Raw genomic sequence first — 21761 nt, 5'->3', positions numbered from 1 at the left:
GGACGAATAACTAACACCCTCAGTATGTCCGAGATGATATCTGAATGTGTATGTTGTGAGTGAGTACCTGCGAGAGCATTCGTCAGCCCCTGTATCTCCTGGTCTAGCTGGGCCTTATTCCAGGCCTTCTCTTCCTGGACGCGTGTCTGGAGCGCTGTGACTGACGACTGCAGCTGTGTGTTGTTCTGCAGCAGCTCAGCGTTCTCAGCCTGCGCCTCCATCTTTTCCCGCTGCAGTGTAGCCTGCCTCCTCCCTGCCTCCTCCAGGCTGGCTGTGAGCTCCTTCAGTCTCTCCTCTGCTGCCTCCTCCAGGCTGGCTGTGAGCTCCTTCAGTCTCTCCTCTGCTGCCTCCTCCAGGCTGGCTGTGAGCTCCTTCAGTCTCTCCTCTGCTGCCTCCTGCAAGGAGGTGCTGTGGAGGGATGAGGCCTTAGAGGAGGAGTCGTGAGTAACGCTGGCTGGACTGTTACCTGGAAGGGTTAGGATACAGTGAGGAACATGTAAGGGGAACGTGAGAGACAGTAACCTGAGGTAAGGATGGATTATGTAAGGGGAATGTGAGAGACAGTAACCTGAGGTAATGATGGATTATGCAAGGGGAATATGAGAGACAGTAACCTGAGGTAAGGATGGATTATGTAAGGGGAATGTGAGAGACAGTAACCTGAGGTAATGATGGATTATGCAAGGGGAATATGAGAGACAGTAACCTGAGGTAAGGATGGATTATGTAAGGGGAATATGAGAGACAGTAACCTGAGGTAAGGACGGATTATGTAAGGGGAATGTGAGAGACAGTAACCTGAGGTAAGGATGGATTATGTAAGGGGAATGTGAGAGACAGTAACCTGAGGTAATGATGGATTATGCAAGGGGAATATGAGAGACAGTAACCTGAGGTAATGATGGATTATGCAAGGGGAATATGAGAGACAGTAACCTGAGGTAAGGATGGATTATGTAAGGGGAATGTGAGAGACAGTAACCTGAGGTAAGCATGGATTATGTAAGGGGAATGTGAGAGAGAGAAACCGTCTTTGAACGGAGTATGGTAGTAGGTGTGTATCAAGAATGGTCAACCACCCCAAGAACACCCAGCCAACTTGACACACAACTGTAGGAAGCATTGGAGTCACCATGGACCAGCATCCCTGTGGAACGCTTTTGATGCCATGTAGAGTCCATTTGCCCTGACGAATTGAGGCTGTTCTGAAGGCAAAATGTGGTGGGGATGCAACTCAATATTAGGAAGGTGTTCTTAATGTTTTGTACACCCAGTGTAATTAGCTATACCATTACATGTAACTGAATACACTCCAATCGCTAAAGACATACAGGCTGTTGTCCCCTACGGTCTAAAGTAAAAAGTAGTGCACTAGTCCCTATGGACCCTGGTCTAAAGTAGTGCACTAGTCCCTATGGACCCTGGTCTAAAGTAGTGCACTAGTCCCTATGGACCCTGGTCTAAAGTAGTGCACTAGTCCCTATGGGCCCTGGTCTAAAGTAGTGCACTAGTCCCTATGGACCCTGGTCTAAAGTAGTGCACTAGTCCCTATGGGCCCTGGTCTAAAGTAGTGCACTAGTCCCTATGGGCCCTGATCTAAAGTAGTGTACTAGTCCCTATGGGCCCTGATCTAAAGTAGTGCACTAGTCCCTATGTCCCCTGGTCTAAAGTAGTGCACTAGTCCCTATGGGCCCTGATCTAAAGTAGTGTACTAGTCCCTATGGGCCCTGATCTAAAGTAGTGCACTAGTCCCTATGGGCCCTGGTCTAAAGTAGTGCACTAGTCCCTATGGACCCTGGTCTAAAGTAGTGCACTAGTCCCTATGGGCCCTGGTCTAAAGTAGTGCACTAGTCCCTATGGGCCCTGATCTAAAGTAGTGTACTAGTCCCTATGGGCCCTGATCTAAAGTAGTGCACTAGTCCCTATGTCCCCTGGTCTAAAGTAGTGCACTAGTCCCTATGAACCCTGGTCTAAAGTAGTGCACTAGTCCCTATGGGCCCTGGTCTAAAGTAGTGCACTAGTCCCTATGTCCCCTGGTCTAAAGTAGTGCACTAGTCCCTATGTCCCCTGGTCTAAAGTAGTGCACTAGTCCCTATGTCCCCTGGTCTAAAGTAGTGCACTAGTCCCTACGGACCCTGGTCTAAAGTAGTGCACTAGTCCCTACGGGCCCTGGTCTAAAGTAGTGCACTAGTCCCTATGTCCCCTGGTCTAAAGTAGTGCACTAGTCCCTATGTCCCCTGGTCTAAAGTAGTGCACTAGTCCCTATGTCCCCTACGGTCTAAAGTAGTGCACTAGTCCCTATGTCCCCTACGGTCTAAAGTAGTGCACTAGTCCCTATGGGCCCTGATCTAAAGTAGTGCACTAGTCCCTATGTCCCCTACGGTCTAAAGTAGTGCACTAGTCCCTATGAACCCTGGTCTAAAGTAGTGCACTAGTCCCTATGTCCCCTGGTCTAATGTAGTGCACTAGTCCCGATGAACCCTGGTCTAAAGTAGTGCACTAGTCCCTATGAACCCTGGTCTAAAGTAGTGCACTAGTCCCTATGAACCCTGGTCTAAAGTAGTGCACTAGTCCCTATGAACCCTGGTCTAAAGTAGTGCACTAGTCCCTATGAACCCTGTTCTAAAGTAGTGCACTAGTCCCTACGGACCCTGGTCTAAAGTAGTGCACTAGTCCCTATGAACCCTGGTCTAAAGTAGTGCACTAGTCCCTATGGACCCTGGTCTAAAGTAGTGCACTAGTCCCTATGGACCCTGGTCTAAAGTAGTGCACTAGTCCCTATGGACCCTGGTCTAAAGTAGTGCACTAGTCCCTATGTCCCCTGGTCTAATGTAGTGCACTAGTCCCTATGAACCCTGGTCTAAAGTAGTGCACTAGTCCCTATGAACCCTGGTCTAAAGTAGTGCACTAGTCCCTATGGACCCTGGTCTAAAGTAGTGCACTAGTCCCTATGGGCCCTGGTCTAAAGTAGTGCACTAGTCCCTATGGACCCTGGTCTAAAGTAGTGCACTAGTCCCTATGGGCCCTGGTCTAAAGTAGTGCACTAGTCCCTATGTCCCCTGGTCTAAAGTAGTGCACTAGTCCCTATGTCCCCTGGTCTAAAGTAGTGCACTAGTCCCTATGTCCCCTGGTCTAAAGTAGTGCACTAGTCCCTATGTCCCCTGGTCTAAAGTAGTGCACTAGTCCCTACGGACCCTGGTCTAAAGTAGTGCACTAGTCCCTACGGGCCCTGGTCTAAAGTAGTGCACTAGTCCCTATGTCCCCTACGGTCTAAAGTAGTGCACTAGTCCCTATGTCCCCTACGGTCTAAAGTAGTGCACTAGTCCCTATGAACCCTGGTCTAAAGTAGTGCACTAGTCCCTATGGACCCCGGTCTAAAGTAGTGCACTAGTCCCTACGGACCCTGGTCTAAAGTAGTGCACTAGTCCCTACGGACCCTGGTCTAAAGTAGTGCACTAGTCCCTACGGACCCTGGTCTAAAGTAGTGCACTAGTCCCTATGAACCCTGGTCTAAAGTAGTGCACTAGTCCCTATGAACTCTGGTCTAAAGTAGTGCACTAGTCCCTATGGACCCCAGTCTAAAGTAGTGCACTAGTCCTTATGGGCCCTGGTCTAAAGTAGTGCACTAGTCCCTATGGGCCCTGGTCTAAAGTAGTGCACTAGTCCCTATGTCCCCTGGTCTAAAGTAGTGCACTAGTCCCTATGGGCCCTGGTCTAAAGTAGTGCACTAGTCCCTATGGGCCCTGGTCTAAAGTAGTGCACTAGTCCCTATGAACTCTGGTCTAAAGTAGTGCACAAGTCCCTACGGACCCTGGTCTAAAGTAGTGCACTAGTCCCTACGGACCCTGGTCTAAAGTAGTGCACTAGTCCCTACGGACCCTGGTCTAAAGTAGTGCACTAGTCCCTACGGACCCTGGTCTAAAGTAGTGCACTAGTCCCTACGGACCCTGGTCTAAAGTAGTGCACTAGTCCCTATGAACCCTGGTCTAAAGTAGTGCACTAGTCCCTATGGGTCCTGGTCTAAAGTAGTGCACTAGTCCCTATGTCCCCTGGTCTAAAGTAGTGCACTAGTCCCTACGGGTCCTGGTCTACAGTAGTGCCCTATTCCTTATGGGCCCTGGTCAAAAGTAGTGCCCTATTCCCTATGGACCCTGGTCAAAAGTAGTGCCCTATTCCCTATGGACCCTGGTCTAAAGTAGTGCCCTATTCCCTATGGGCCCTGGTCTAAAGTAGTGCCCTATTCCCTATGGACCCTGGTCTAAAGTAGTGCCCTATTCCCTATGGACCCTGGTCTAAAGTAGTGCACTAGAGCCCTGAGGAATAGGGAACCATTTCGGGTGCAAGCCAATACGATAGTAAACTTGTTCTCCTCTCCTTCTCACCTCCAGTCTGTTTCTGTCCCTCCAGCTCCTCCTCCCCCCCAGTCTGTTTCTGTCCCTCCAGCTCCTCCTCACCTCCAGTCTGTTTCTGTTCCTCCAGCTCCTCTATCCTCTCCTCGTACTCTGCCAGCTCGTCCCGGTGGCGCCGGATGACGTCGGCCATCTTCTGTCTCTGTGCGTCCTGCAGCGCTGCCAACTCATGCTGGTGTTCATCTACCTCACGACCCATCTCCTCACGCAACTCCTGTTCCGCAGACAGAGGAATAGAGAGTCACTGTCTGAGTCTCTCTTACACCAAGCTGGGTTTCTGTTAAATCAATCAAATTTAAAAGCCCTTTTTACAGAAACAGTCATCACAAGGTGCTTTACAGTAGCTGGACTAGACACCCAGATAGCGGGCACCAAGAGAGCGGGCACCCAGATAGCGGGCACCAAGAGAGCGGCACCCAGAGAGCGGGCACCCAGAGAGCGGGCACCCAGAGAGCGGGCACCCAGAGAGCGGGCACCCAGAGAGCGGGCACCCAGAGAGCGGGCACCCAGAGAGCGGCACCCAGAGAGCGGACACCCAGAGAGCGGGCACCCAGAGAGCGGCACCCAGAGAGCGGACACCCAGAGAGCGGACACCCAGAGAGCGGGCACCAGAGAGCGGGCACCAGAGAGCGGACACCAGAGAGCGGGCACCAGAGAGCGGGCACCAGAGAGCGGGCACCAGAGAGCGGACACCCAGAGAGCGGGCACCCAGAGAGCGGGCACCAGAGAGCGGGCCGTAACATTTCTGACCTTAATGATCCTCTGCAGCTTCAGAACCTCTCCCTGGTCACCGTTTCCTGCTCCTGGGGCTTCGGATGCCTGAAACAAATAAACATTTAGAGACCTTTCCAACCTTCACATGACCCTTTATCGACCTTACAGTAATAAAATGGTCTAGTAATTGATGTCGTGAAGGGACCGACCTGAGACACGCGTCTCCAGTGGGAGACCTCGGCCTCCAGCCTCATCACCTCCGTAGACAGACGGTTAATCTCCTGCTGGGACCAGATCACGTCACTGAAGTCCATCTCGTCGCTGCCATGGAAACCTTGATGGACGGCGCTCCCCCGGGGACGGGTAGTGGTGGTGGAGTCGGAGGTGACAGGAAGTACAGCTGAGCCGGAGGAAACTGATTGGGCAGAGTGTTGTAACTTCTGGACCTCTTCCTGTAGTCCAGTTTGACGGGCCTTCAGGTGGCTGATCTCTACCTGGACAGGTCAGAGCACGGCATCGTGTTATTGTTTTATATAAAAAAGGAGAGCTGTGATACGGAGGAAGACAGGTGAGAAGAGATTAAAATGGCTGACGGGCCTTCAGTTGACTGATCTCTACCTGGACAGGTAACAAAAAGAATGACATCAAATACGTTTTTTTTAGATGTGTTATTGTTTTATATAGAGATGGAGACAGGTGAGAAGGAACAGACCTGAGCAGGTTAGATGTGTTATTGTTTTATATAGAGATGGAGACAGGTGAGAAGGAAGAGACCTGAGCAGGTTAGATGTTATTGTTTTATATAGAGATGGAGACAGGTGAGAAGGAACAGACCTGAGCAGGTTAGATGTGTTATTGTTTTATATAGAGATGGACACAGGTGAGAAGGAAGAGACCTGAGCAGGTTAGATGTTATTGTTTTATATAGAGATGGAGACAGGTGAGAAGGAACAGACCTGAGCAGGTTAGATGTGTTATTGTTTTATATAGAGATGGACACAGGTGAGAAGGAAGAGACCTGAGCAGGTTAGATGTTATTGTTTTATATAGAGATGGAGACAGGTGAGAAGGAAGAGACCTGAGCAGGTTAGATGTTATTGTTTTATATAGAGATGGAGACAGGTGAGAAGGAACAGACCTGAGCAGGTTAGATGTGTTATTGTTTTATATAGAGATGGAGACAGGTGAGAAGGAACAGACCTGAGCAGGTTAGATGTGTTATTGTTTTATATAGAGATGGAGACAGGTGAGAAGGAACAGACCTGAGCAGGTTAGATGTGTTATTGTTTTATATAGAGATGGAGACAGGTGAGAAGGAACAGACCTGAGCAGGTTAGATGTTATTGTTTTATATAGAGATGGAGACAGGTGAGAAGGAACAGACCTGAGCAGGTTAGATGTTATTGTTTTATATAGAGATGGAGACAGGTGAGAAGGAACAGACCTGAGCAGGTTAGATGTGTTATTGTTTTATATAGAGATGGAGACAGGTGAGAAGGAACAGACCTGAGCAGGTTAGATGTGTTATTGTTTTATATAGAGATGGAGACAGGTGAGAAGGAACAGACCTGAGCAGGTTAGATGTGTTATTGTTTTATATAGAGATGGAGACAGGTGAGAAGGAACAGACCTGAGCAGGTGAGATGTTACTGTTTTATATAGAGATGGAGACAGGTGAGAAGGAACAGACCTGAGCAGGTTAGATGTTATTGTTTTATATAGAGATGGAGACAGGTGAGAAGGAACAGACCTGAGCAGGTTAGATGTGTTATTGTTTTATATAGAGATGGAGACAGGTGAGAAGGAACAGACCTGAGCAGGTTAGATGTGTTATTGTTTTATATAGAGATGGAGACAGGTGAGAAGGAACAGACCTGAGCAGGTTAGATGTTATTGTTTTATATAGAGATGGAGACAGGTGAGAAGGAACAGACCTGAGAAGGTTAGATGTGTTATTGTTTTATATAGAGATGGAGACAGGTGAGAAGGAACAGACCTGAGCAGGTTAGATGTGTTATTGTTTTATATAGAGATGGAGACAGGTGAGAAGGAACAGACCTGAGAAGGTTAGATGTGTTATTGTTTTATATAGAGATGGAGACAGGTGAGAAGGAACAGACCTGAGCAGGTTAGATGTTATTGTTTTATATAGAGATGGAGACAGGTGAGAAGGAACAGACCTGAGAAGGTTAGATGTGTTATTGTTTTATATATAGGTGGACAGATGGGGTATAGAGAGGGAGGGAGACAGATGAGAGGGGATAGAAGTGGTTCGGAGTCATGGAACGGAGTCAACTGGGGGAATCAAACCCTGGTCTCCAGAGGCTTTATGATAGAAGTGGTTATGAGTCATAGAACAATACCCTGGTCTTCAGAGGCTTTATGATAGAAGTGTTTAAGAGTCATAGAACAAAACCCTGGTCTCCAGAGGCTTTATGATAGAAGTGGTTAGGAGTCATAGAACAAAACCCTGGTCTCCAGAGGCTTTATGATAGAAGTGGTTAGGAGTCATAGAACGATACCCTGGTCTCCAGAGGCTTTATGATAGAAGTGGTTAGGAGTCATAGAACAAAACCCTGGTCTCCAGAGGCTTTATGATAGAAGTGGTTAGGAGTCATAGAACAAAACCCTGGTCTCCAGAGGCTTTATGATAGAAGTGGTTAGGAGTCATAGAACAAAACCCTGGTCTCCAGAGGCTTTATGATAGAAGTGGTTAGGAGTCATAGAACAATACCCTGGTCTCCAGAGGCTTTATGATAGAAGTGGTTAGGAGTCATAGAACGATACCCTGGTCTCCAGAGGCTTTATGATAGAAGTGGTTAGGAGTCATAGAACAAAACCCTGGTCTCCAGAGGCTTTATGATAGAAGTGGTTAGGAGTCATAGAACAAAACCCTGGTCTCCAGAGGCTTTATGATAGAAGTGGTTAGGAGTCATAGAACAAAACCCTGGTCTCCAGAGGCTTTATGATAGAAGTGGTTAGGAGTCATAGAACAAAACCCTGGTCTCCAGAGGCTTTATGATAGAAGTGGTTAGGAGTCATAGAACAAAACCCTGGTCTCCAGAGGCTTTATGATAGAAGTGGTTAGGAGTCATAGAATGATACCCTGGTCTCCAGAGGCTTTATGATAGAAGTGGTTAGGAGTCATAGAACAATACCCTGGTCTCCAGAGGCTTTATGATAGAAGTGGTTAGGAGTCATAGAACGATACCCTGGTCTCCAGAGGCTTTATGATAGAAGTGGTTAGGAGTCATAGAACAAAACCCTGGTCTCCAGAGGCTTTATGATAGAAGTGGTTAGGAGTCATAGAACAAAACCCTGGTCTCCAGAGGCTTTATGATAGAAGTGGTTAGGAGTCATAGAACGATACCCTGGTCTCCAGAGGCTTTATGATAGAAGTGGTTAGGAGTCATAGAATGATACCCTGGTCTCCAGAGGCTTTATGATAGAAGTGGTTAGGAGTCATAGAACGATACCCTGGTCTCCAGAGGCTTTATGATAGAAGTGGTTAGGAGTCATAGAACGAAACCCTGGTCTCCAGAGGCTTTATGATAGAAGTGGTTAGGAGTCATAGAACAAAACCCTGGTCTCCAGAGGCTTTATGATAGAAGTGGTTAGGAGTCATAGAACGATACCCTGGTCTCCAGAGGCTTTATGATAGAAGTGGTTAGGAGTCATAGAATGATACCCTGGTCTCCAGAGGCTTTATGATAGAAGTGGTTAGGAGTCATAGAACGATACCCTGGTCTCCAGAGGCTTTATGATAGAAGTGGTTAGGAGTCATAGAACGAAACCCTGGTCTCCAGAGGCTTTATGATAGAAGTGGTTAGGAGTCATAGAACGAAACCCTGGTCTCCAGAGGCTTTATGATAGAAGTGGTTAGGAGTCATAGAACGATACCCTGGTCTCCAGAGGCTTTATGATAGAAGTGGTTAGGAGTCATAGAACAAAACCCTGGTCTCCAGAGGCTTTATGATAGAAGTGGTTAGGAGTCATAGAACGATACCCTGGTCTCCAGAGGCTTTATGATAGAAGTGGTTAGGAGTCATAGAACGATACCCTGGTCTCCAGAGGCTTTATGATAGAAGTGGTTAGGAGTCATAGAACAAAACCCTGGTCTCCAGAGGCTTTATGATAGAAGTGGTTAGGAGTCATAGAACAAAACCCTGGTCTCCAGAGGCTTTATGATAGAAGTGGTTAGGAGTCATAGAACGATACCCTGGTCTCCAGAGGCTTTATGATAGAAGTGGTTAGGAGTCATAGAACGAAACCCTGGTCTCCAGAGGCTTTATGATAGAAGTGGTTAGGAGTCATAGAACGAAACCCTGGTCTCCAGAGGCTTTATGATAGAAGTGGTTAGGAGTCATAGAACGATACCCTGGTCTTCAGAGGCTTTATGATAGAAGTGTTTAAGAGTCATAGAACGATACCCTGGTCTCCAGAGGCTTTATGATAGAAGTGGTTAGGAGTCATAGAACAAAACCCTGGTCTCCAGAGGCTTTATGATAGAAGTGGTTAGGAGTCATAGAACGATACCCTGGTCTCCAGAGGCTTTATGATAGAAGTGGTTAGGAGTCATAGAACAAAACCCTGGTCTCCAGAGGCTTTATGATAGAAGTGGTTAGGAGTCATAGAACAAAACCCTGGTCTCCAGAGGCTTTATGATAGAAGTGGTTAGGAGTCATAGAACGATACCCTGGTCTCCAGAGGCTTTATGATAGAAGTGGTTAGGAGTCATAGAACAAAACCCTGGTCTCCAGAGGCTTTATGATAGAAGTGGTTAAGAGTCATAGAACAAAACCCTGGTCTCCAGAGGCTTTATGATAGAAGTGGTTAGGAGTCATAGAACGAAACCCTGGTCTCCAGAGGCTTTATGATAGAAGTGGTTAGGAGTCATAGAACAAAACCCTGGTCTCCAGAGGCTTTATGATAGAAGTGGTTAGGAGTCATAGAACAAAACCCTGGTCTCCAGAGGCTTTATGATAGAAGTGGTTAGGAGTCATAGAACGATACCCTGGTCTCCAGAGGCTTTATGATAGAAGTGGTTAGGAGTCATAGAACAATACCCTGGTCTCCAGAGGCTTTATGATAGAAGTGGTTAGGAGTCATAGAACGATACCCTGGTCTCCAGAGGCTTTATGATAGAAGTGGTTAGGAGTCATAGAATGATACCCTGGTCTCCAGAGGCTTTATGATAGAAGTGGTTAGGAGTCATAGAACAATACCCTGGTCTCCAGAGGCTTTATGATAGAAGTGGTTAGGAGTCATAGAACGATACCCTGGTCTCCAGAGGCTTTATGATAGAAGTGGTTAGGAGTCATAGAACGAAACCCTGGTCTTCAGAGGCTTTATGATAGAAGTGGTTAGGAGTCATAGAACGAAACCCTGGTCTTCAGAGGCTTTATGATAGAAGTGGTTAGGAGTCATAGAACGATACCCTGGTCTCCAGAGGCTTTATGATAGAAGTGGTTAGGAGTCATAGAACAAAACCCTGGTCTCCAGAGGCTTTATGATAGAAGTGGTTAGGAGTCATAGAACGATACCCTGGTCTCCAGAGGCTTTATGATAGAAGTGGTTAGGAGTCATAGAACAAAACCCTGGTCTCCAGAGGCTTTATGATAGAAGTGGTTAGGAGTCATAGAACAAAACCCTGGTCTCCAGAGGCTTTATGATAGAAGTGGTTAGGAGTCATAGAACAAAACCCTGGTCTCCAGAGGCTTTATGATAGAAGTGGTTAAGAGTCATAGAATGATACCCTGGTCTCCAGAGGCGGTATGTGGTCCAGAGGAAGGCTGTACTACCATTAGACTAGACCCCTCATATACATCTAGCTAGGCCTATAATATTCTAGATGACATATTATTTCAATTCAAATCTGGACCTGGAAGCCAGATCCACTGATTTTTACCCCATTCTTCCCCTGTAATCCGAGACTGATTTACACCTGGGACACCAAGTGGGTCAGTTCTGTCATTTTACATTCTTCCCCTGTAATCAGGGTCTGATTTACACCTGGGACACCAAGTGGGTCAGTTCTGTCATTTTACATTCTTCCCCTTTAATCCGGGACTGATTTACACCTGGGACACCAAGTGGGTACAATAAATGATCAGGTAGGAAAGAATAGCAGCAGTACTCTAGACCTCCAGGGTAGGATTTGAATACCCCTGGACTAGGCCAACCTCTGTCGCTGATATGATGATTTATAAGACTGCCTTCTTCATTGTCATATAGTTCCAGTATCAGACCGTACATCTCTCTGTTGCATCAGGATCCTGTACTCAGCAGACTGCTGTTTATTCTGGATCTCTGAGGCCTCCAGCTTCTCCTCCAGCTCTGCATGGATCCTCTTTAAACGCTCATTCTGAAACAAGAGGAAATATAGAGAGAAACGCTCGTACTGCAACATAGACAGAAGAAGAAACAGTGAATCTCCATTAAAAACAGCCTTTAAGTCCAGGACGAGGCTTAATGTGTGTCTGGGAAACCAGCTCCGTTACCGTGAGAACCAGCTCCGTTACCGTGAGAACCAGCTCCGTTACCGTGAGAACCAGCTCCGTTACCGTGAGAACCAGCTCCGTTACCGTGAGAACCAGCTCCGTTACCGTGAGAACCAGCTCCGTTACCGTGAGAACCCCTCTGTCTGTTACGGTTCTATTACGGTGAGAACCCCTCTGTTACGGTGAGAACCCCTCTGTTACGGTGAGAACCCCTCTGTTACGGTGAGAACCCCTCTGTTACGGTGAGAACCCCTCTGTTACGGTTCTATTACGGTGAGAACCCCTCTGTTACGGTGAGAACCCCTCTGTTACGGTGAGAACCCCTCTGTTACGGTGAGAACCCCTCTGTTACGGTGAGAACCCCTCTGTTACGGTGAGAACCCCTCTGTTACGGTGAGAACCCCTCTGTTACGGTTCTATTACCGTGAGAACCCTCTGTTACCGTGAGAACCCTCTGTTACCGTGAGAACCCTCTGTTACCGTGAGAACCCTCTGTTACCGTGAGAACCCTCTGTTACCGTGAGAACCCTCTGTTACCGTGAGAACCCTCTGTTACCGTGAGAACCCCTCTGTTACCGTGAGAACCCCTCTGTCTGTTACGGTTCTATTACGGTGAGAACCCCTCTGTTACGGTGAGAACCCCTCTGTTACGGTGAGAACCCCTCTGTTACGGTGAGAACCCCTCTGTTACGGTGAGAACCCCTCTGTTACGGTGAGAACCCCTCTGTTACGGTTCTATTACGGTGAGAACCCCTCTGTTACGGTGAGAACCCCTCTGTTACGGTGAGAACCCCTCTGTTACGGTGAGAACCCCTCTGTTACGGTGAGAACCCCTCTGTTACGGTTCTATTACGGTGAGAACCCTCTGTTACCGTGAAAACCCTCTGTTACCGTGAGAACCCTCTGTTACCGTGAGAACCCTCTGTTACCGTGAGAACCCTCTGTTACCGTGAGAACCCTCTGTTACCGTGAGAACCCTCTGTTACCGTGAGAACCCCTCTGTTACCGTGAGAACCCCTCTGTCTGTTACGGTTCTATTACGGTGAGAACCCCTCTGTTACGGTGAGAACCCCTCTGTTACGGTGAGAACCCCTCTGTTACGGTGAGAACCCCTCTGTTACGGTGAGAACCCCTCTGTTACGGTTCTATTACGGTGAGAACCCTCTGTTACCGTGAGAACCCTCTGTTACCGTGAGAACCCTCTGTTACCGTGAGAACCAGCTCCGTTACCGTGAGAACCAGCTCCGTTACCGTGAGAACCAGCTCCGTTACCGTGAGAACCCCTCTGTTACCGTGAGAACCCCTCTGTTACCGTGAGAACCCTCTGTTACCGTGAGAACCCTCTGTTACCGTGAGAACCCTCTGTTACCGTGAGAACCCTCTGTTACCGTGAGAACCCTCTGTTACCGTGAGAACCCTCTGTTACCGTGAGAACCCCTCTGTTACCGTGAGAACCCCTCTGTCTGTTACGGTTCTATTACGGTGAGAACCCCTCTGTTACGGTGAGAACCCCTCTGTTACGGTGAGAACCCCTCTGTTACGGTGAGAACCCCTCTGTTACGGTGAGAACCCCTCTGTTACGGTTCTATTACGGTGAGAACCCTCTGTTACCGTGAGAACCCTCTGTTACCGTGAGAACCCTCTGTTACCGTGAGAACCCTCTGTTACCGTGAGAACCAGCTCCGTTACCGTGAGAACCAGCTCCGTTACCGTGAGAACCAGCTCCGTTACCGTGAGAACCAGCTCCGTTACCGTGAGAACCAGCTCCGTTACCGTGAGAACCAGCTCCGTTACCGTGAGAACCCCTCTGTTACCGTGAGAACCCCTCTGTTACCGTGAGAACCCCTCTGTCTGTTACGGTTCTATTACGGTGAGAACCCCTCTGTTACGGTGAGAACCCCTCTGTTACGGTGAGAACCCCTCTGTTACGGTGAGAACCCCTCTGTTACGGTGAGAACCCCTCTGTTACGGTGAGAACCCCTCTGTTACGGTTCTATTACGGTGAGAACCCTCTGTTACCGTGAGAACCCTCTGTTACCGTGAGAACCCTCTGTTACCGTGAGAACCCTCTGTTACCGTGAGAACCCTCTGTTACCGTGAGAACCCTCTGTTACCGTGAGAACCCTCTGTTACCGTGAGAACCCTCGTACCTCAGCCTCCACTTGCTCCATCTTAGAACTGGACACCTGCAGCTCAGTGGAAACACCTGAAAGAAAAGTATGAAAAACTGTGTGATAACAAGTAGACTACCATTCACAGCCATGCTACCTCCACATAATCACGTCTCATATTGGAGTAGACTACCATTCACAGCCATGCTACCTCCACATAATCACGTCTCATATTGGAGTAGACTACCATTCACAGCCATGCTACCTCCACATAATCACGTCTCATATTGGAGTAGACTACCATTCACAGCCATGCTACCTCCACATAATCACGTCTCATATTGGAGTAGACTACCATTCACAGCCATGCTACCTCCACATAATCACGTCTCATATTGGAATAGACTACATATAAAAGGTTTGCTATAACCAATCAGGTTTTAGTTTACCATGTTATGTCTAATGGGTGTGTACTGTAGCTACACTACGGATGACCCCATTTAGTCCCCTGTTCCACTGTTTGGTCAATAGGATGTTGGTCGACACAGAATTTTTTTGGTCGAGCCCGTGGAAATTATATACAAATAAATTATGGCACACGAGACACCTGTCTGATTAACACCTGTCTCAGTGGACTAATCCATTGTAGAGGCCTGTCTCAGCGGACTAATCCATTGCGGAGGCCTGTCTCAGTGGACTAATCCATTGCGGAGGTCTGTCTCAGTGGACTAATCCATTGCGGAGGTCTGTCTCAGTGGACTAATCCATTGCGGAGGCCTGTCTCAGTGGACTAATCCATGGTGGAGGTCTGTCTCAGTGGACTAATCCATTGTAGAGGTCTGTCTCAGTGGACTAATCCATTGTGGAGGCCTGTCTCAGTGGACTAATCCATTGCGGAGGTCTGTCTCAGTGGACTAATCCATTGCGGAAGCCTGTCTCAGTGGACTAATCCATTGCGGAGGCCTGTCTCAGTGGACTAATCCATTGCGGAGGCCTGTCTCAGTGGACTAATCCATTGCGGAGGCCTGTCTCAGTGGACTAATCCATTGCGGAGGCCTGTCTCAGTGGACTAATCCATTGCGGAGGCCTGTCTCAGTGGACTAATCCATTGCGGAGGCCTGTCTCAGTGGACTAATCCATTGCGGAGGCCTGTCTCAGTGGACTAATCCATTGCGGAGGCCTGTCTCAGTGGACTAATCCATTGCGGAGGCCTGTCTCAGTGGACTAATCCATTGCGGAGGCCTGTCTCAGTGGACTAATCCATTGCGGAGGCCTGTCTCAGTGGACTAATCCATTGCGGAGGCCTGTCTCAGTGGACTAATCCATTGCGGAGGCCTGTCTCAGTGGACTAATCCATTGCGGAGGCCTGTCTCAGTGGACTAATCCATTGCGGAGGCCTGTCTCAGTGGACTAATCCATTGCGGAGGCCTGTCTCAGTGGACTGATCCATTGCGGAGGCCTGTCTCAGGGGACTGATCCATTGCGGAGGCCTATCTCAGGGGACTAATCCATTGGGGAGGTCTGTCTCAGTGGACTAATCCATTGTGGAGGTCTGTCTCAGCGGACTAATCCATTGTGGAGGCCTGTCTCAGCGGACTAACCCATTGTGGAGGCCTGTCTCAGCGGACTAATCCATTGCGGAGGTCTGTCTCAGTGGACTAATCCATTGCGGAGGCCTGTCTCAGTGGACTAATCCATTGCGGAGGCCTGTCTCAGTGGACTAATCCATTGCGGAGGCCTGTCTCAGTGGACTAATCCATTGCGGAGGCCTGTCTCAGTGGACTAATCCATTGCAGAGGCCTGTCTCAGTGGACTAATCCATTGCGGAGGTCTGTCTCAGTGGACTAATCCATTGTGGAGGTCTGTCTCAGTGGACTAATCCATTGTGGAGGCCTGTCTCAGTGGACTAATCCATGGTGGAGGCCTGTCTCAGTGGACTAATCCACGGTGGAGGCCTGTCTCAGCGGACTAATCCATGGTGGAGGCCTGTCTCAGTGGACTAATCCATTATAGTGGCCTGTCTCAGTGGACTAATCCATTGTGGAGGTCTGTCTCAGTGGACTAATCCATTGTGGAGGTCTGTCTCAGCGGACTAATCCATTGCAGAGGCCGTGGTGATGACACAACAGTATCACCAGTAGTACATTTACTGTTAATTACAGTTGAATAATACCAGCGTATTATTCAACTGTATGCACGATAGGTGAAGTCCTTTGTCTCTTCTCCCGCTCTTTCTTACATGCCCCTCCCTTTTCATTTTGTAACGAGCCATCATATCGGGTTAGTCCACTAGGGACTTTTCATTGCATTATGTAGTAATCAACCTGTAATCTATCCTGTTTGTGTGTTTATGTAATTCTGTGTGATTATTTAGTTAGTTCCTAAGTAAAGAATTAAACCAATTTGTATATTGCCGATTCATCATTTATGCTAGGGTTCGTGCAGATATCCAAGAATTTTGCGACATTCAGAATGAGACTGATAAGGTAAATAAGAATGAATGAATTGACTGATGTAAGAGATATTTATATCTTTAGAGAGTTTAGTCGGGAGATAGTAACTCGTTAACTTTTCCCGTGGTGCCCCCAGATTACTACTTAATGAATTGTTATATGATTCATTTAATTGCGTAATAATTGAACGTGGTATGTAATTATCTTATAAAATAACAGTCAAACACATTAATGATAGTCAAGACACGAAAACACACACCTGATTACGTATATAGAAGTAGGACTAGTCTACCTGGCCTGTGTGCAAACGGAGACCTATAAATGTTCCCATTTGGGGATCTGATAGTCTTTCTGATTGAGAACTTCCACAGTGATGAGTTAAGACAAAGTAATCTTTTCATCGCCTCAAACAGCAAGTAAACAAAGTGTGTTTTTTTTTTTTACATCCATTGAGAATGACAATAGTTCTTCCAACGTAGCCGATTTGAAAGATATTTCCATCTCTCTCCCTTTCCATAACCACTCAGCATGAAAGGGGAAACAAAGTCATGCTCTCATCCGGTGGAAACGTCATGAAATAGGCCTTCATGATTACTTCTTATTCTGTGGGCAAATAGCCTACCCAGAATGCACTGGTCCAAATAGCCTACAGCCTACAGCCGTGTCTGTCTGTCCAGAACTCACTGGCCCAAATAGCCTACAGCCACGTCTGTCTGCCCAGAACTCACTGGTCCAAATAGCCTACAGCCTTGTCTGTCTGTCCAGAACTCACTGGTCCAAATAGCCTACAGCCGTGTCTGTCTGCCCAGAACTCACTGGTCCAAATAGCCTACAGCCTTGTCTGTCTGTCCAGAACTCACTGGTCCAAATAGCCTACAGCTGTGTCTGTCTGTCCAGAACTCACTGGCCCAAATAGCCTACAGCCGTGTCTGTCTGCCCAGAACTCACTGGTCCAAATAGCCTACAGCCTTGTCTGTCTGTCCAGAACTCACTGGTCCAAATAGCCTACAGCCGTGTCTGTCTGCCCAGAACTCACTGGTCCAAATAGCCTACAGCGGTGTCTGTCTGCCCAGAACTCACTGGTCCAAATAGCCTACAGCTGTGTCTGTCTGCCCAGAACTCACTGGCCCAAATAGCCTACAGCCGTGTCTGTCTGTCCAGAACTCACTGGTCCAAATAGGCTACAGCCTACAGCCGTGTCTGTCTGCCCAGAACTCACTCGGCCAAATAGCCTACAGCCGTGTCTGTCTGCCCAGAACTCACTGGCCCAGGAAACTCTGAGGGCCCAGAACATTTGATACAATGTTTCCAGTTTGCTAGCATGAGCTTTGGCTGGACTAAGTGGATACAATGTTTCAAGTTTGCTAGCATGAGCTTTGGCTGGACTAAGTTGATAGTGGATACAATGTTTCCAGTTCCTTGCAGACAGGCCATGCATAGCCAATGTGATTTATAAGATAATTATTTTCAGCAGGAGATTTTCTACCTGCAGGCTGCAATGGTTTTATTTGTTGGCTTTTATGTCGACTATTTTTACATAGTTGTTAACGGAAGTTACTTTTAGATTTGTATAATTTTGATTTAATATTGACTAACCACATGACATTGATTTTGAGATATGAAGAATAGAGATATGAAGACTTGAGATATGAAGACTAGAGATATGAAGACTGGAGATATGAAGACTGGAGATATGAAGACTGGAGATATGAAGACTGGAGATATGAAGACTTTATTGTAAATGAAATTAAACTGTTCCATGAAAATGTGCAGATGAAAATCCTAACTGACAGGCAGATCAGTAGAAATGGTAGGATGACTTGGCGCTCCAAATGGAAAAGGTTGCTGACTGCTGGTGGAGCCTCTTACTGGCAACTTCAGGAACAAAATGGCAGAATCTGCAAAGGCCAGCAGCAGCAGGAGGAGGAGGAGGGAACAGGTTTTTTTCTTCTGGTCAGGCTATATTGATCTCTGGCTCCCTCTTTTATATATGTGCTTAAAGCATCAGACAAGCTCAGTAGCCCTACATATAGTTGATTTTATTCAAACATATGGTGTGTCTATACATGTTAAGAATAGACAACTCTCGGTCGACCGGGGACAGCCATAAGATACATATATTAGTTTGGTTGTCTTTACATCTGATAGTTAGTCATTTAGCAGACGCTCTTATCCAGAGAGACTTACATGTTAGTCATTTAGCAGACGCGCTTATCCAGAGAGACTTACATGTTAGTCATTTAGCAGACGCTCTGATCCAGAGCCACTTAAATGAAATGCATTCATCAGCTAGGTGAGCTGACAGCTAGGTGAGACTGAGGAGCTAGGTGAGACAACCACATCTCAGTCGTAGTAAGTACGGGGGGAGGTCGGTATTTTATCTCTTCCGGCTATGAAGCACTTCCTGAGTTGGCCACTAGTGACACATACTGTATACAGTGAGACATCTGCTTAAACGTGTTTCACATGACAAACCAACATGCCAAGGCAAACAGACCTTCACCAGCTCTCTCTACATATAATAGCAAACCTCACAGGGCTAACAATCGCAGAAATAAAATATAGGGTCGTTTCAGAACTCTTGCTAAATTCAATAAATATTTCTGACCCAATTACTGTAACTGCATCCAGAATATCATGCCTGGCCCCTCTACTAGCCTATAATGTTCTGAAACAATGTCAGAATGTTAATAAAGTTATGAATGGGCATGTCATGTTATGAAATTAGCTGATTTAATTGAAAAATAATGATGCGCTCATTTCAGCATTGAACCAGCAGCCATCGCTGAATAAGTGATATAAATCGCTTATTAAAAATAAAAACACGACATGTAAAGTGTTGGTCCCATGTTTCATGAGCTGAAAAAAGATCTTGCTGGTCAGCAACACACACTAGAAGCGGCTCAGTGTTATGTCATTTACAACTGCTGTGCCAACTCTATCTATGATAATTATTATTTTGGTTAGTCCTAGCTTCACCAAACAAAATAAAGTACAACTCTCATGGAACGTATTTTATTCAGCACTAGACACACAAATACATCCTAGAAATGTAATGCTATTCGCGTCGGGAATATGTAAGACGAATGGGTTGCATTTGTTCCATTGCTAGTTGTTTTGGTTGGTGCTGATGACCCATCTGATCAAATCTCTCTTAAAAAGAAAACTATTTTGATCGGGAATACTCTAGTCCAGTTATAGAGTCACCAGCTAGCAACCGGTGATGTAGAGAATTGGTTTAACAGCTCAGTTACATAGCTTGTAGCGATGACTTTCTTACAGACTTAAACCCTGCTGAGTGCTGGTTGTTGTTGTGGTAGCTGGCTAATGTCTTTTCTGACATATGTTCACTCACCTTCAACTTCTTCAACTCCTTCCAGCAGCATATCTTTTGTGAAGGTGGATATTTGTCCGGTGAATGAGGACAGGCTTCCCCCGACCTGGCCTAGCGACTGGCCCAAGCCGGAGCCCAGTCCACCCAGCCACGATGACATCTTGGAGACTAGATAGCTAGCTAGTTAGTCCTCAGCGGTTTATCTAGCTACGTTAGATAAACATAAACAACAACAAACAGGCCGAACACTGGCTAGCTGGAGCTAGGCGAGCGACACTACCTACAATTCAGCTTTCTGTCAAAATCATAGAAACGTTCTACGTGAATCGTTTCAGTTTGTTCAAACGTTGAATTTTTCACATTTGTTAAGTTATCAATTTGTAACTGACTAGCTACAGCTAGTTTGTCAGCTACTATAGCTAGCTAATATGCTAACGTTAAGTCATTCACTGCAGTCAGACTGGTCCCTTGGCTGTGGTTTACGAACCTGAGACAAGCTCGATAACGGATGATCCGCATAACATTAACGAAACGATTGTCTGGTATATCGGTCGTCTTTATCCTATATGATTTCACCGGTTCAGACAACTGAGTGAGGCTGCCATCTCAGCTTGGTGCTGAGCTGTCACATAGTTTGACGTGGCCAGCCCAGCCGCACCATGGAATCATGGGACGTTGGAGGAACAATATACTTGGGCTGTATTCAAGAAAGCAATACTTTCCACACTGTTATAAAATACTTTAAATGGGATTTATAATGCACTTTTCTCCATAATGTGGATTTCATATCACATATATAGTTTTCAGTCAATAGTAAACACCGACAATAAATTCATATGACGTGTTTTGTATAGCAATGTTAACTGGACATGTTATACATGTTTATTGACAGGGAGTCTTATAGGACACCAGACATTTGCATTCAAAGAAAGGTGCACTACACACACCTGTTTCATGGGGAATTAAGAATCTCCCAACTTAGATGTGGGTCAGCATCTTTTATTTAGAAGAAGCAGGAGTCAAAGGGGAGGGCAGGTACAGCAGGCAAGGTGGTGGGTTTTCTCTGACATAATCAGCAGGTAGGTTATGTAGTGGGCCAGACCAGTGCTAGCAGAGGTTCCTCTCTAGTTGTTCAACAGCGTCTAGTGGGCATACAATCGTTTCTAAAGTGGTTGTATTGCATGAGGAGGAATCTGTTATTCATATTCAGCATTAGCACTTTCCTGTAAAGCAAGTATGCACTACTAAGCAAAGCTATGGTGTACTACTGTCTGACATGGAAAATAGGTGTCGCCCCATTGACAAATATAACCAGAAATCACAGGAAGGGTTTAAATCTTCAGAGTTGATGTTTATTAAAATAATTTATTTAACATTGACATAAGTATGTGTTTAAATACAATCTCTGTAATAGCTCACCTGAACCGCTCGATGGTGCTAACAGCCTTGCAGAACCTGGGCATACACTCCTGGACGGTCATGGTCATTGAAGAGGATTGGTGCGTTCCTCTATCGTGTCCCTGTGTGAGGTCAACATAAAGGCCTTCAGCCCTGCCATCCAAGGGGTTATGGTGAAATCATAAACAACTCTCACATCTTTTACTAATAACATTTCAGCTTCCCAAATCTGCTCAATCTCATATTTTTATGTTGCACGCAAATGCATTCTCTTGAACTGAATAAGAGTCCAGCCACCAACCATAAATCAGTGGCATTGTGAGATCTTTAAGGTGTTGCCACTGGAGAAAAACGAGTGCCATATTTTGGAACAAGAAAGTGGACTTTGATACAATATGGGACCCCTTTTTGCTATGACTTCTCAATAAAAATACATTTTAAATTAAAATCCCTTCCTAAATTGACGACCTTCAATTCAAAATTCAAATTTGCAGGGGTTTGTATTGATGGGTTTTAATGAGAGATCAGCTATATAAATAAATGTGATTTGATTTGATCAGCTGGCAATAATCTAGTGGCCTTCAGTGGTTGCACTAAGCCCAATAGAACCATTGATTCTTGTTTTGTATTGCAGAAACAGTACATGTACATATTTACAATTTGTTTATGATGTTGACCTGAAACAAGGAAAACATTTTATAATAGAAATATATATATATATATATATATACAGTGGGGAGAACAAGTATTTGATACACTGCCGATTTTGCAGGTTTTCCTACTTACAAAGCATGTAGAGGTCTGTAATTTTTATCATAGGTACACTTCAACTGTGAGACGGA

At 46.4% G+C, this 21761-nt stretch overlaps 1 protein-coding gene across 3 annotated transcripts in view; it reads right to left on the bottom strand.

Moving 5' to 3' along the window:
* The window catches only part of LOC120060152 (thyroid receptor-interacting protein 11-like), a 74977-nt gene extending 54840 nt beyond the window's left edge, over positions 1-20137 (bottom strand). For all 3 annotated transcript variants that reach the window (XM_039009261.1, XM_039009262.1, XM_039009263.1), the window contains exons 1-7: positions 19543-20137; positions 13774-13829; positions 11377-11487; positions 5333-5617; positions 5160-5228; positions 4455-4623; positions 68-466 (exon numbers count right to left, since the gene is read on the bottom strand). In XM_039009261.1, coding sequence (XP_038865189.1) covers positions 68-466; positions 4455-4623; positions 5160-5228; positions 5333-5617; positions 11377-11487; positions 13774-13829; positions 19543-19681 — 1228 coding nt within the window. In that variant the 5' untranslated portion in view covers positions 19682-20137. The remainder of the gene's footprint in view (positions 1-67; positions 467-4454; positions 4624-5159; positions 5229-5332; positions 5618-11376; positions 11488-13773; positions 13830-19542) is intronic.
* Positions 20138-21761: the final 1624 nt, after the last annotated feature.

Source organism: Salvelinus namaycush, chromosome 15 (assembly GCF_016432855.1).
Source record: "Salvelinus namaycush isolate Seneca chromosome 15, SaNama_1.0, whole genome shotgun sequence".
In the NCBI taxonomy this organism is placed as follows: domain Eukaryota; kingdom Metazoa; phylum Chordata; class Actinopteri; order Salmoniformes; family Salmonidae; genus Salvelinus; species Salvelinus namaycush.
This window is presented reverse-complemented; position numbering and strand designations above follow the sequence as displayed.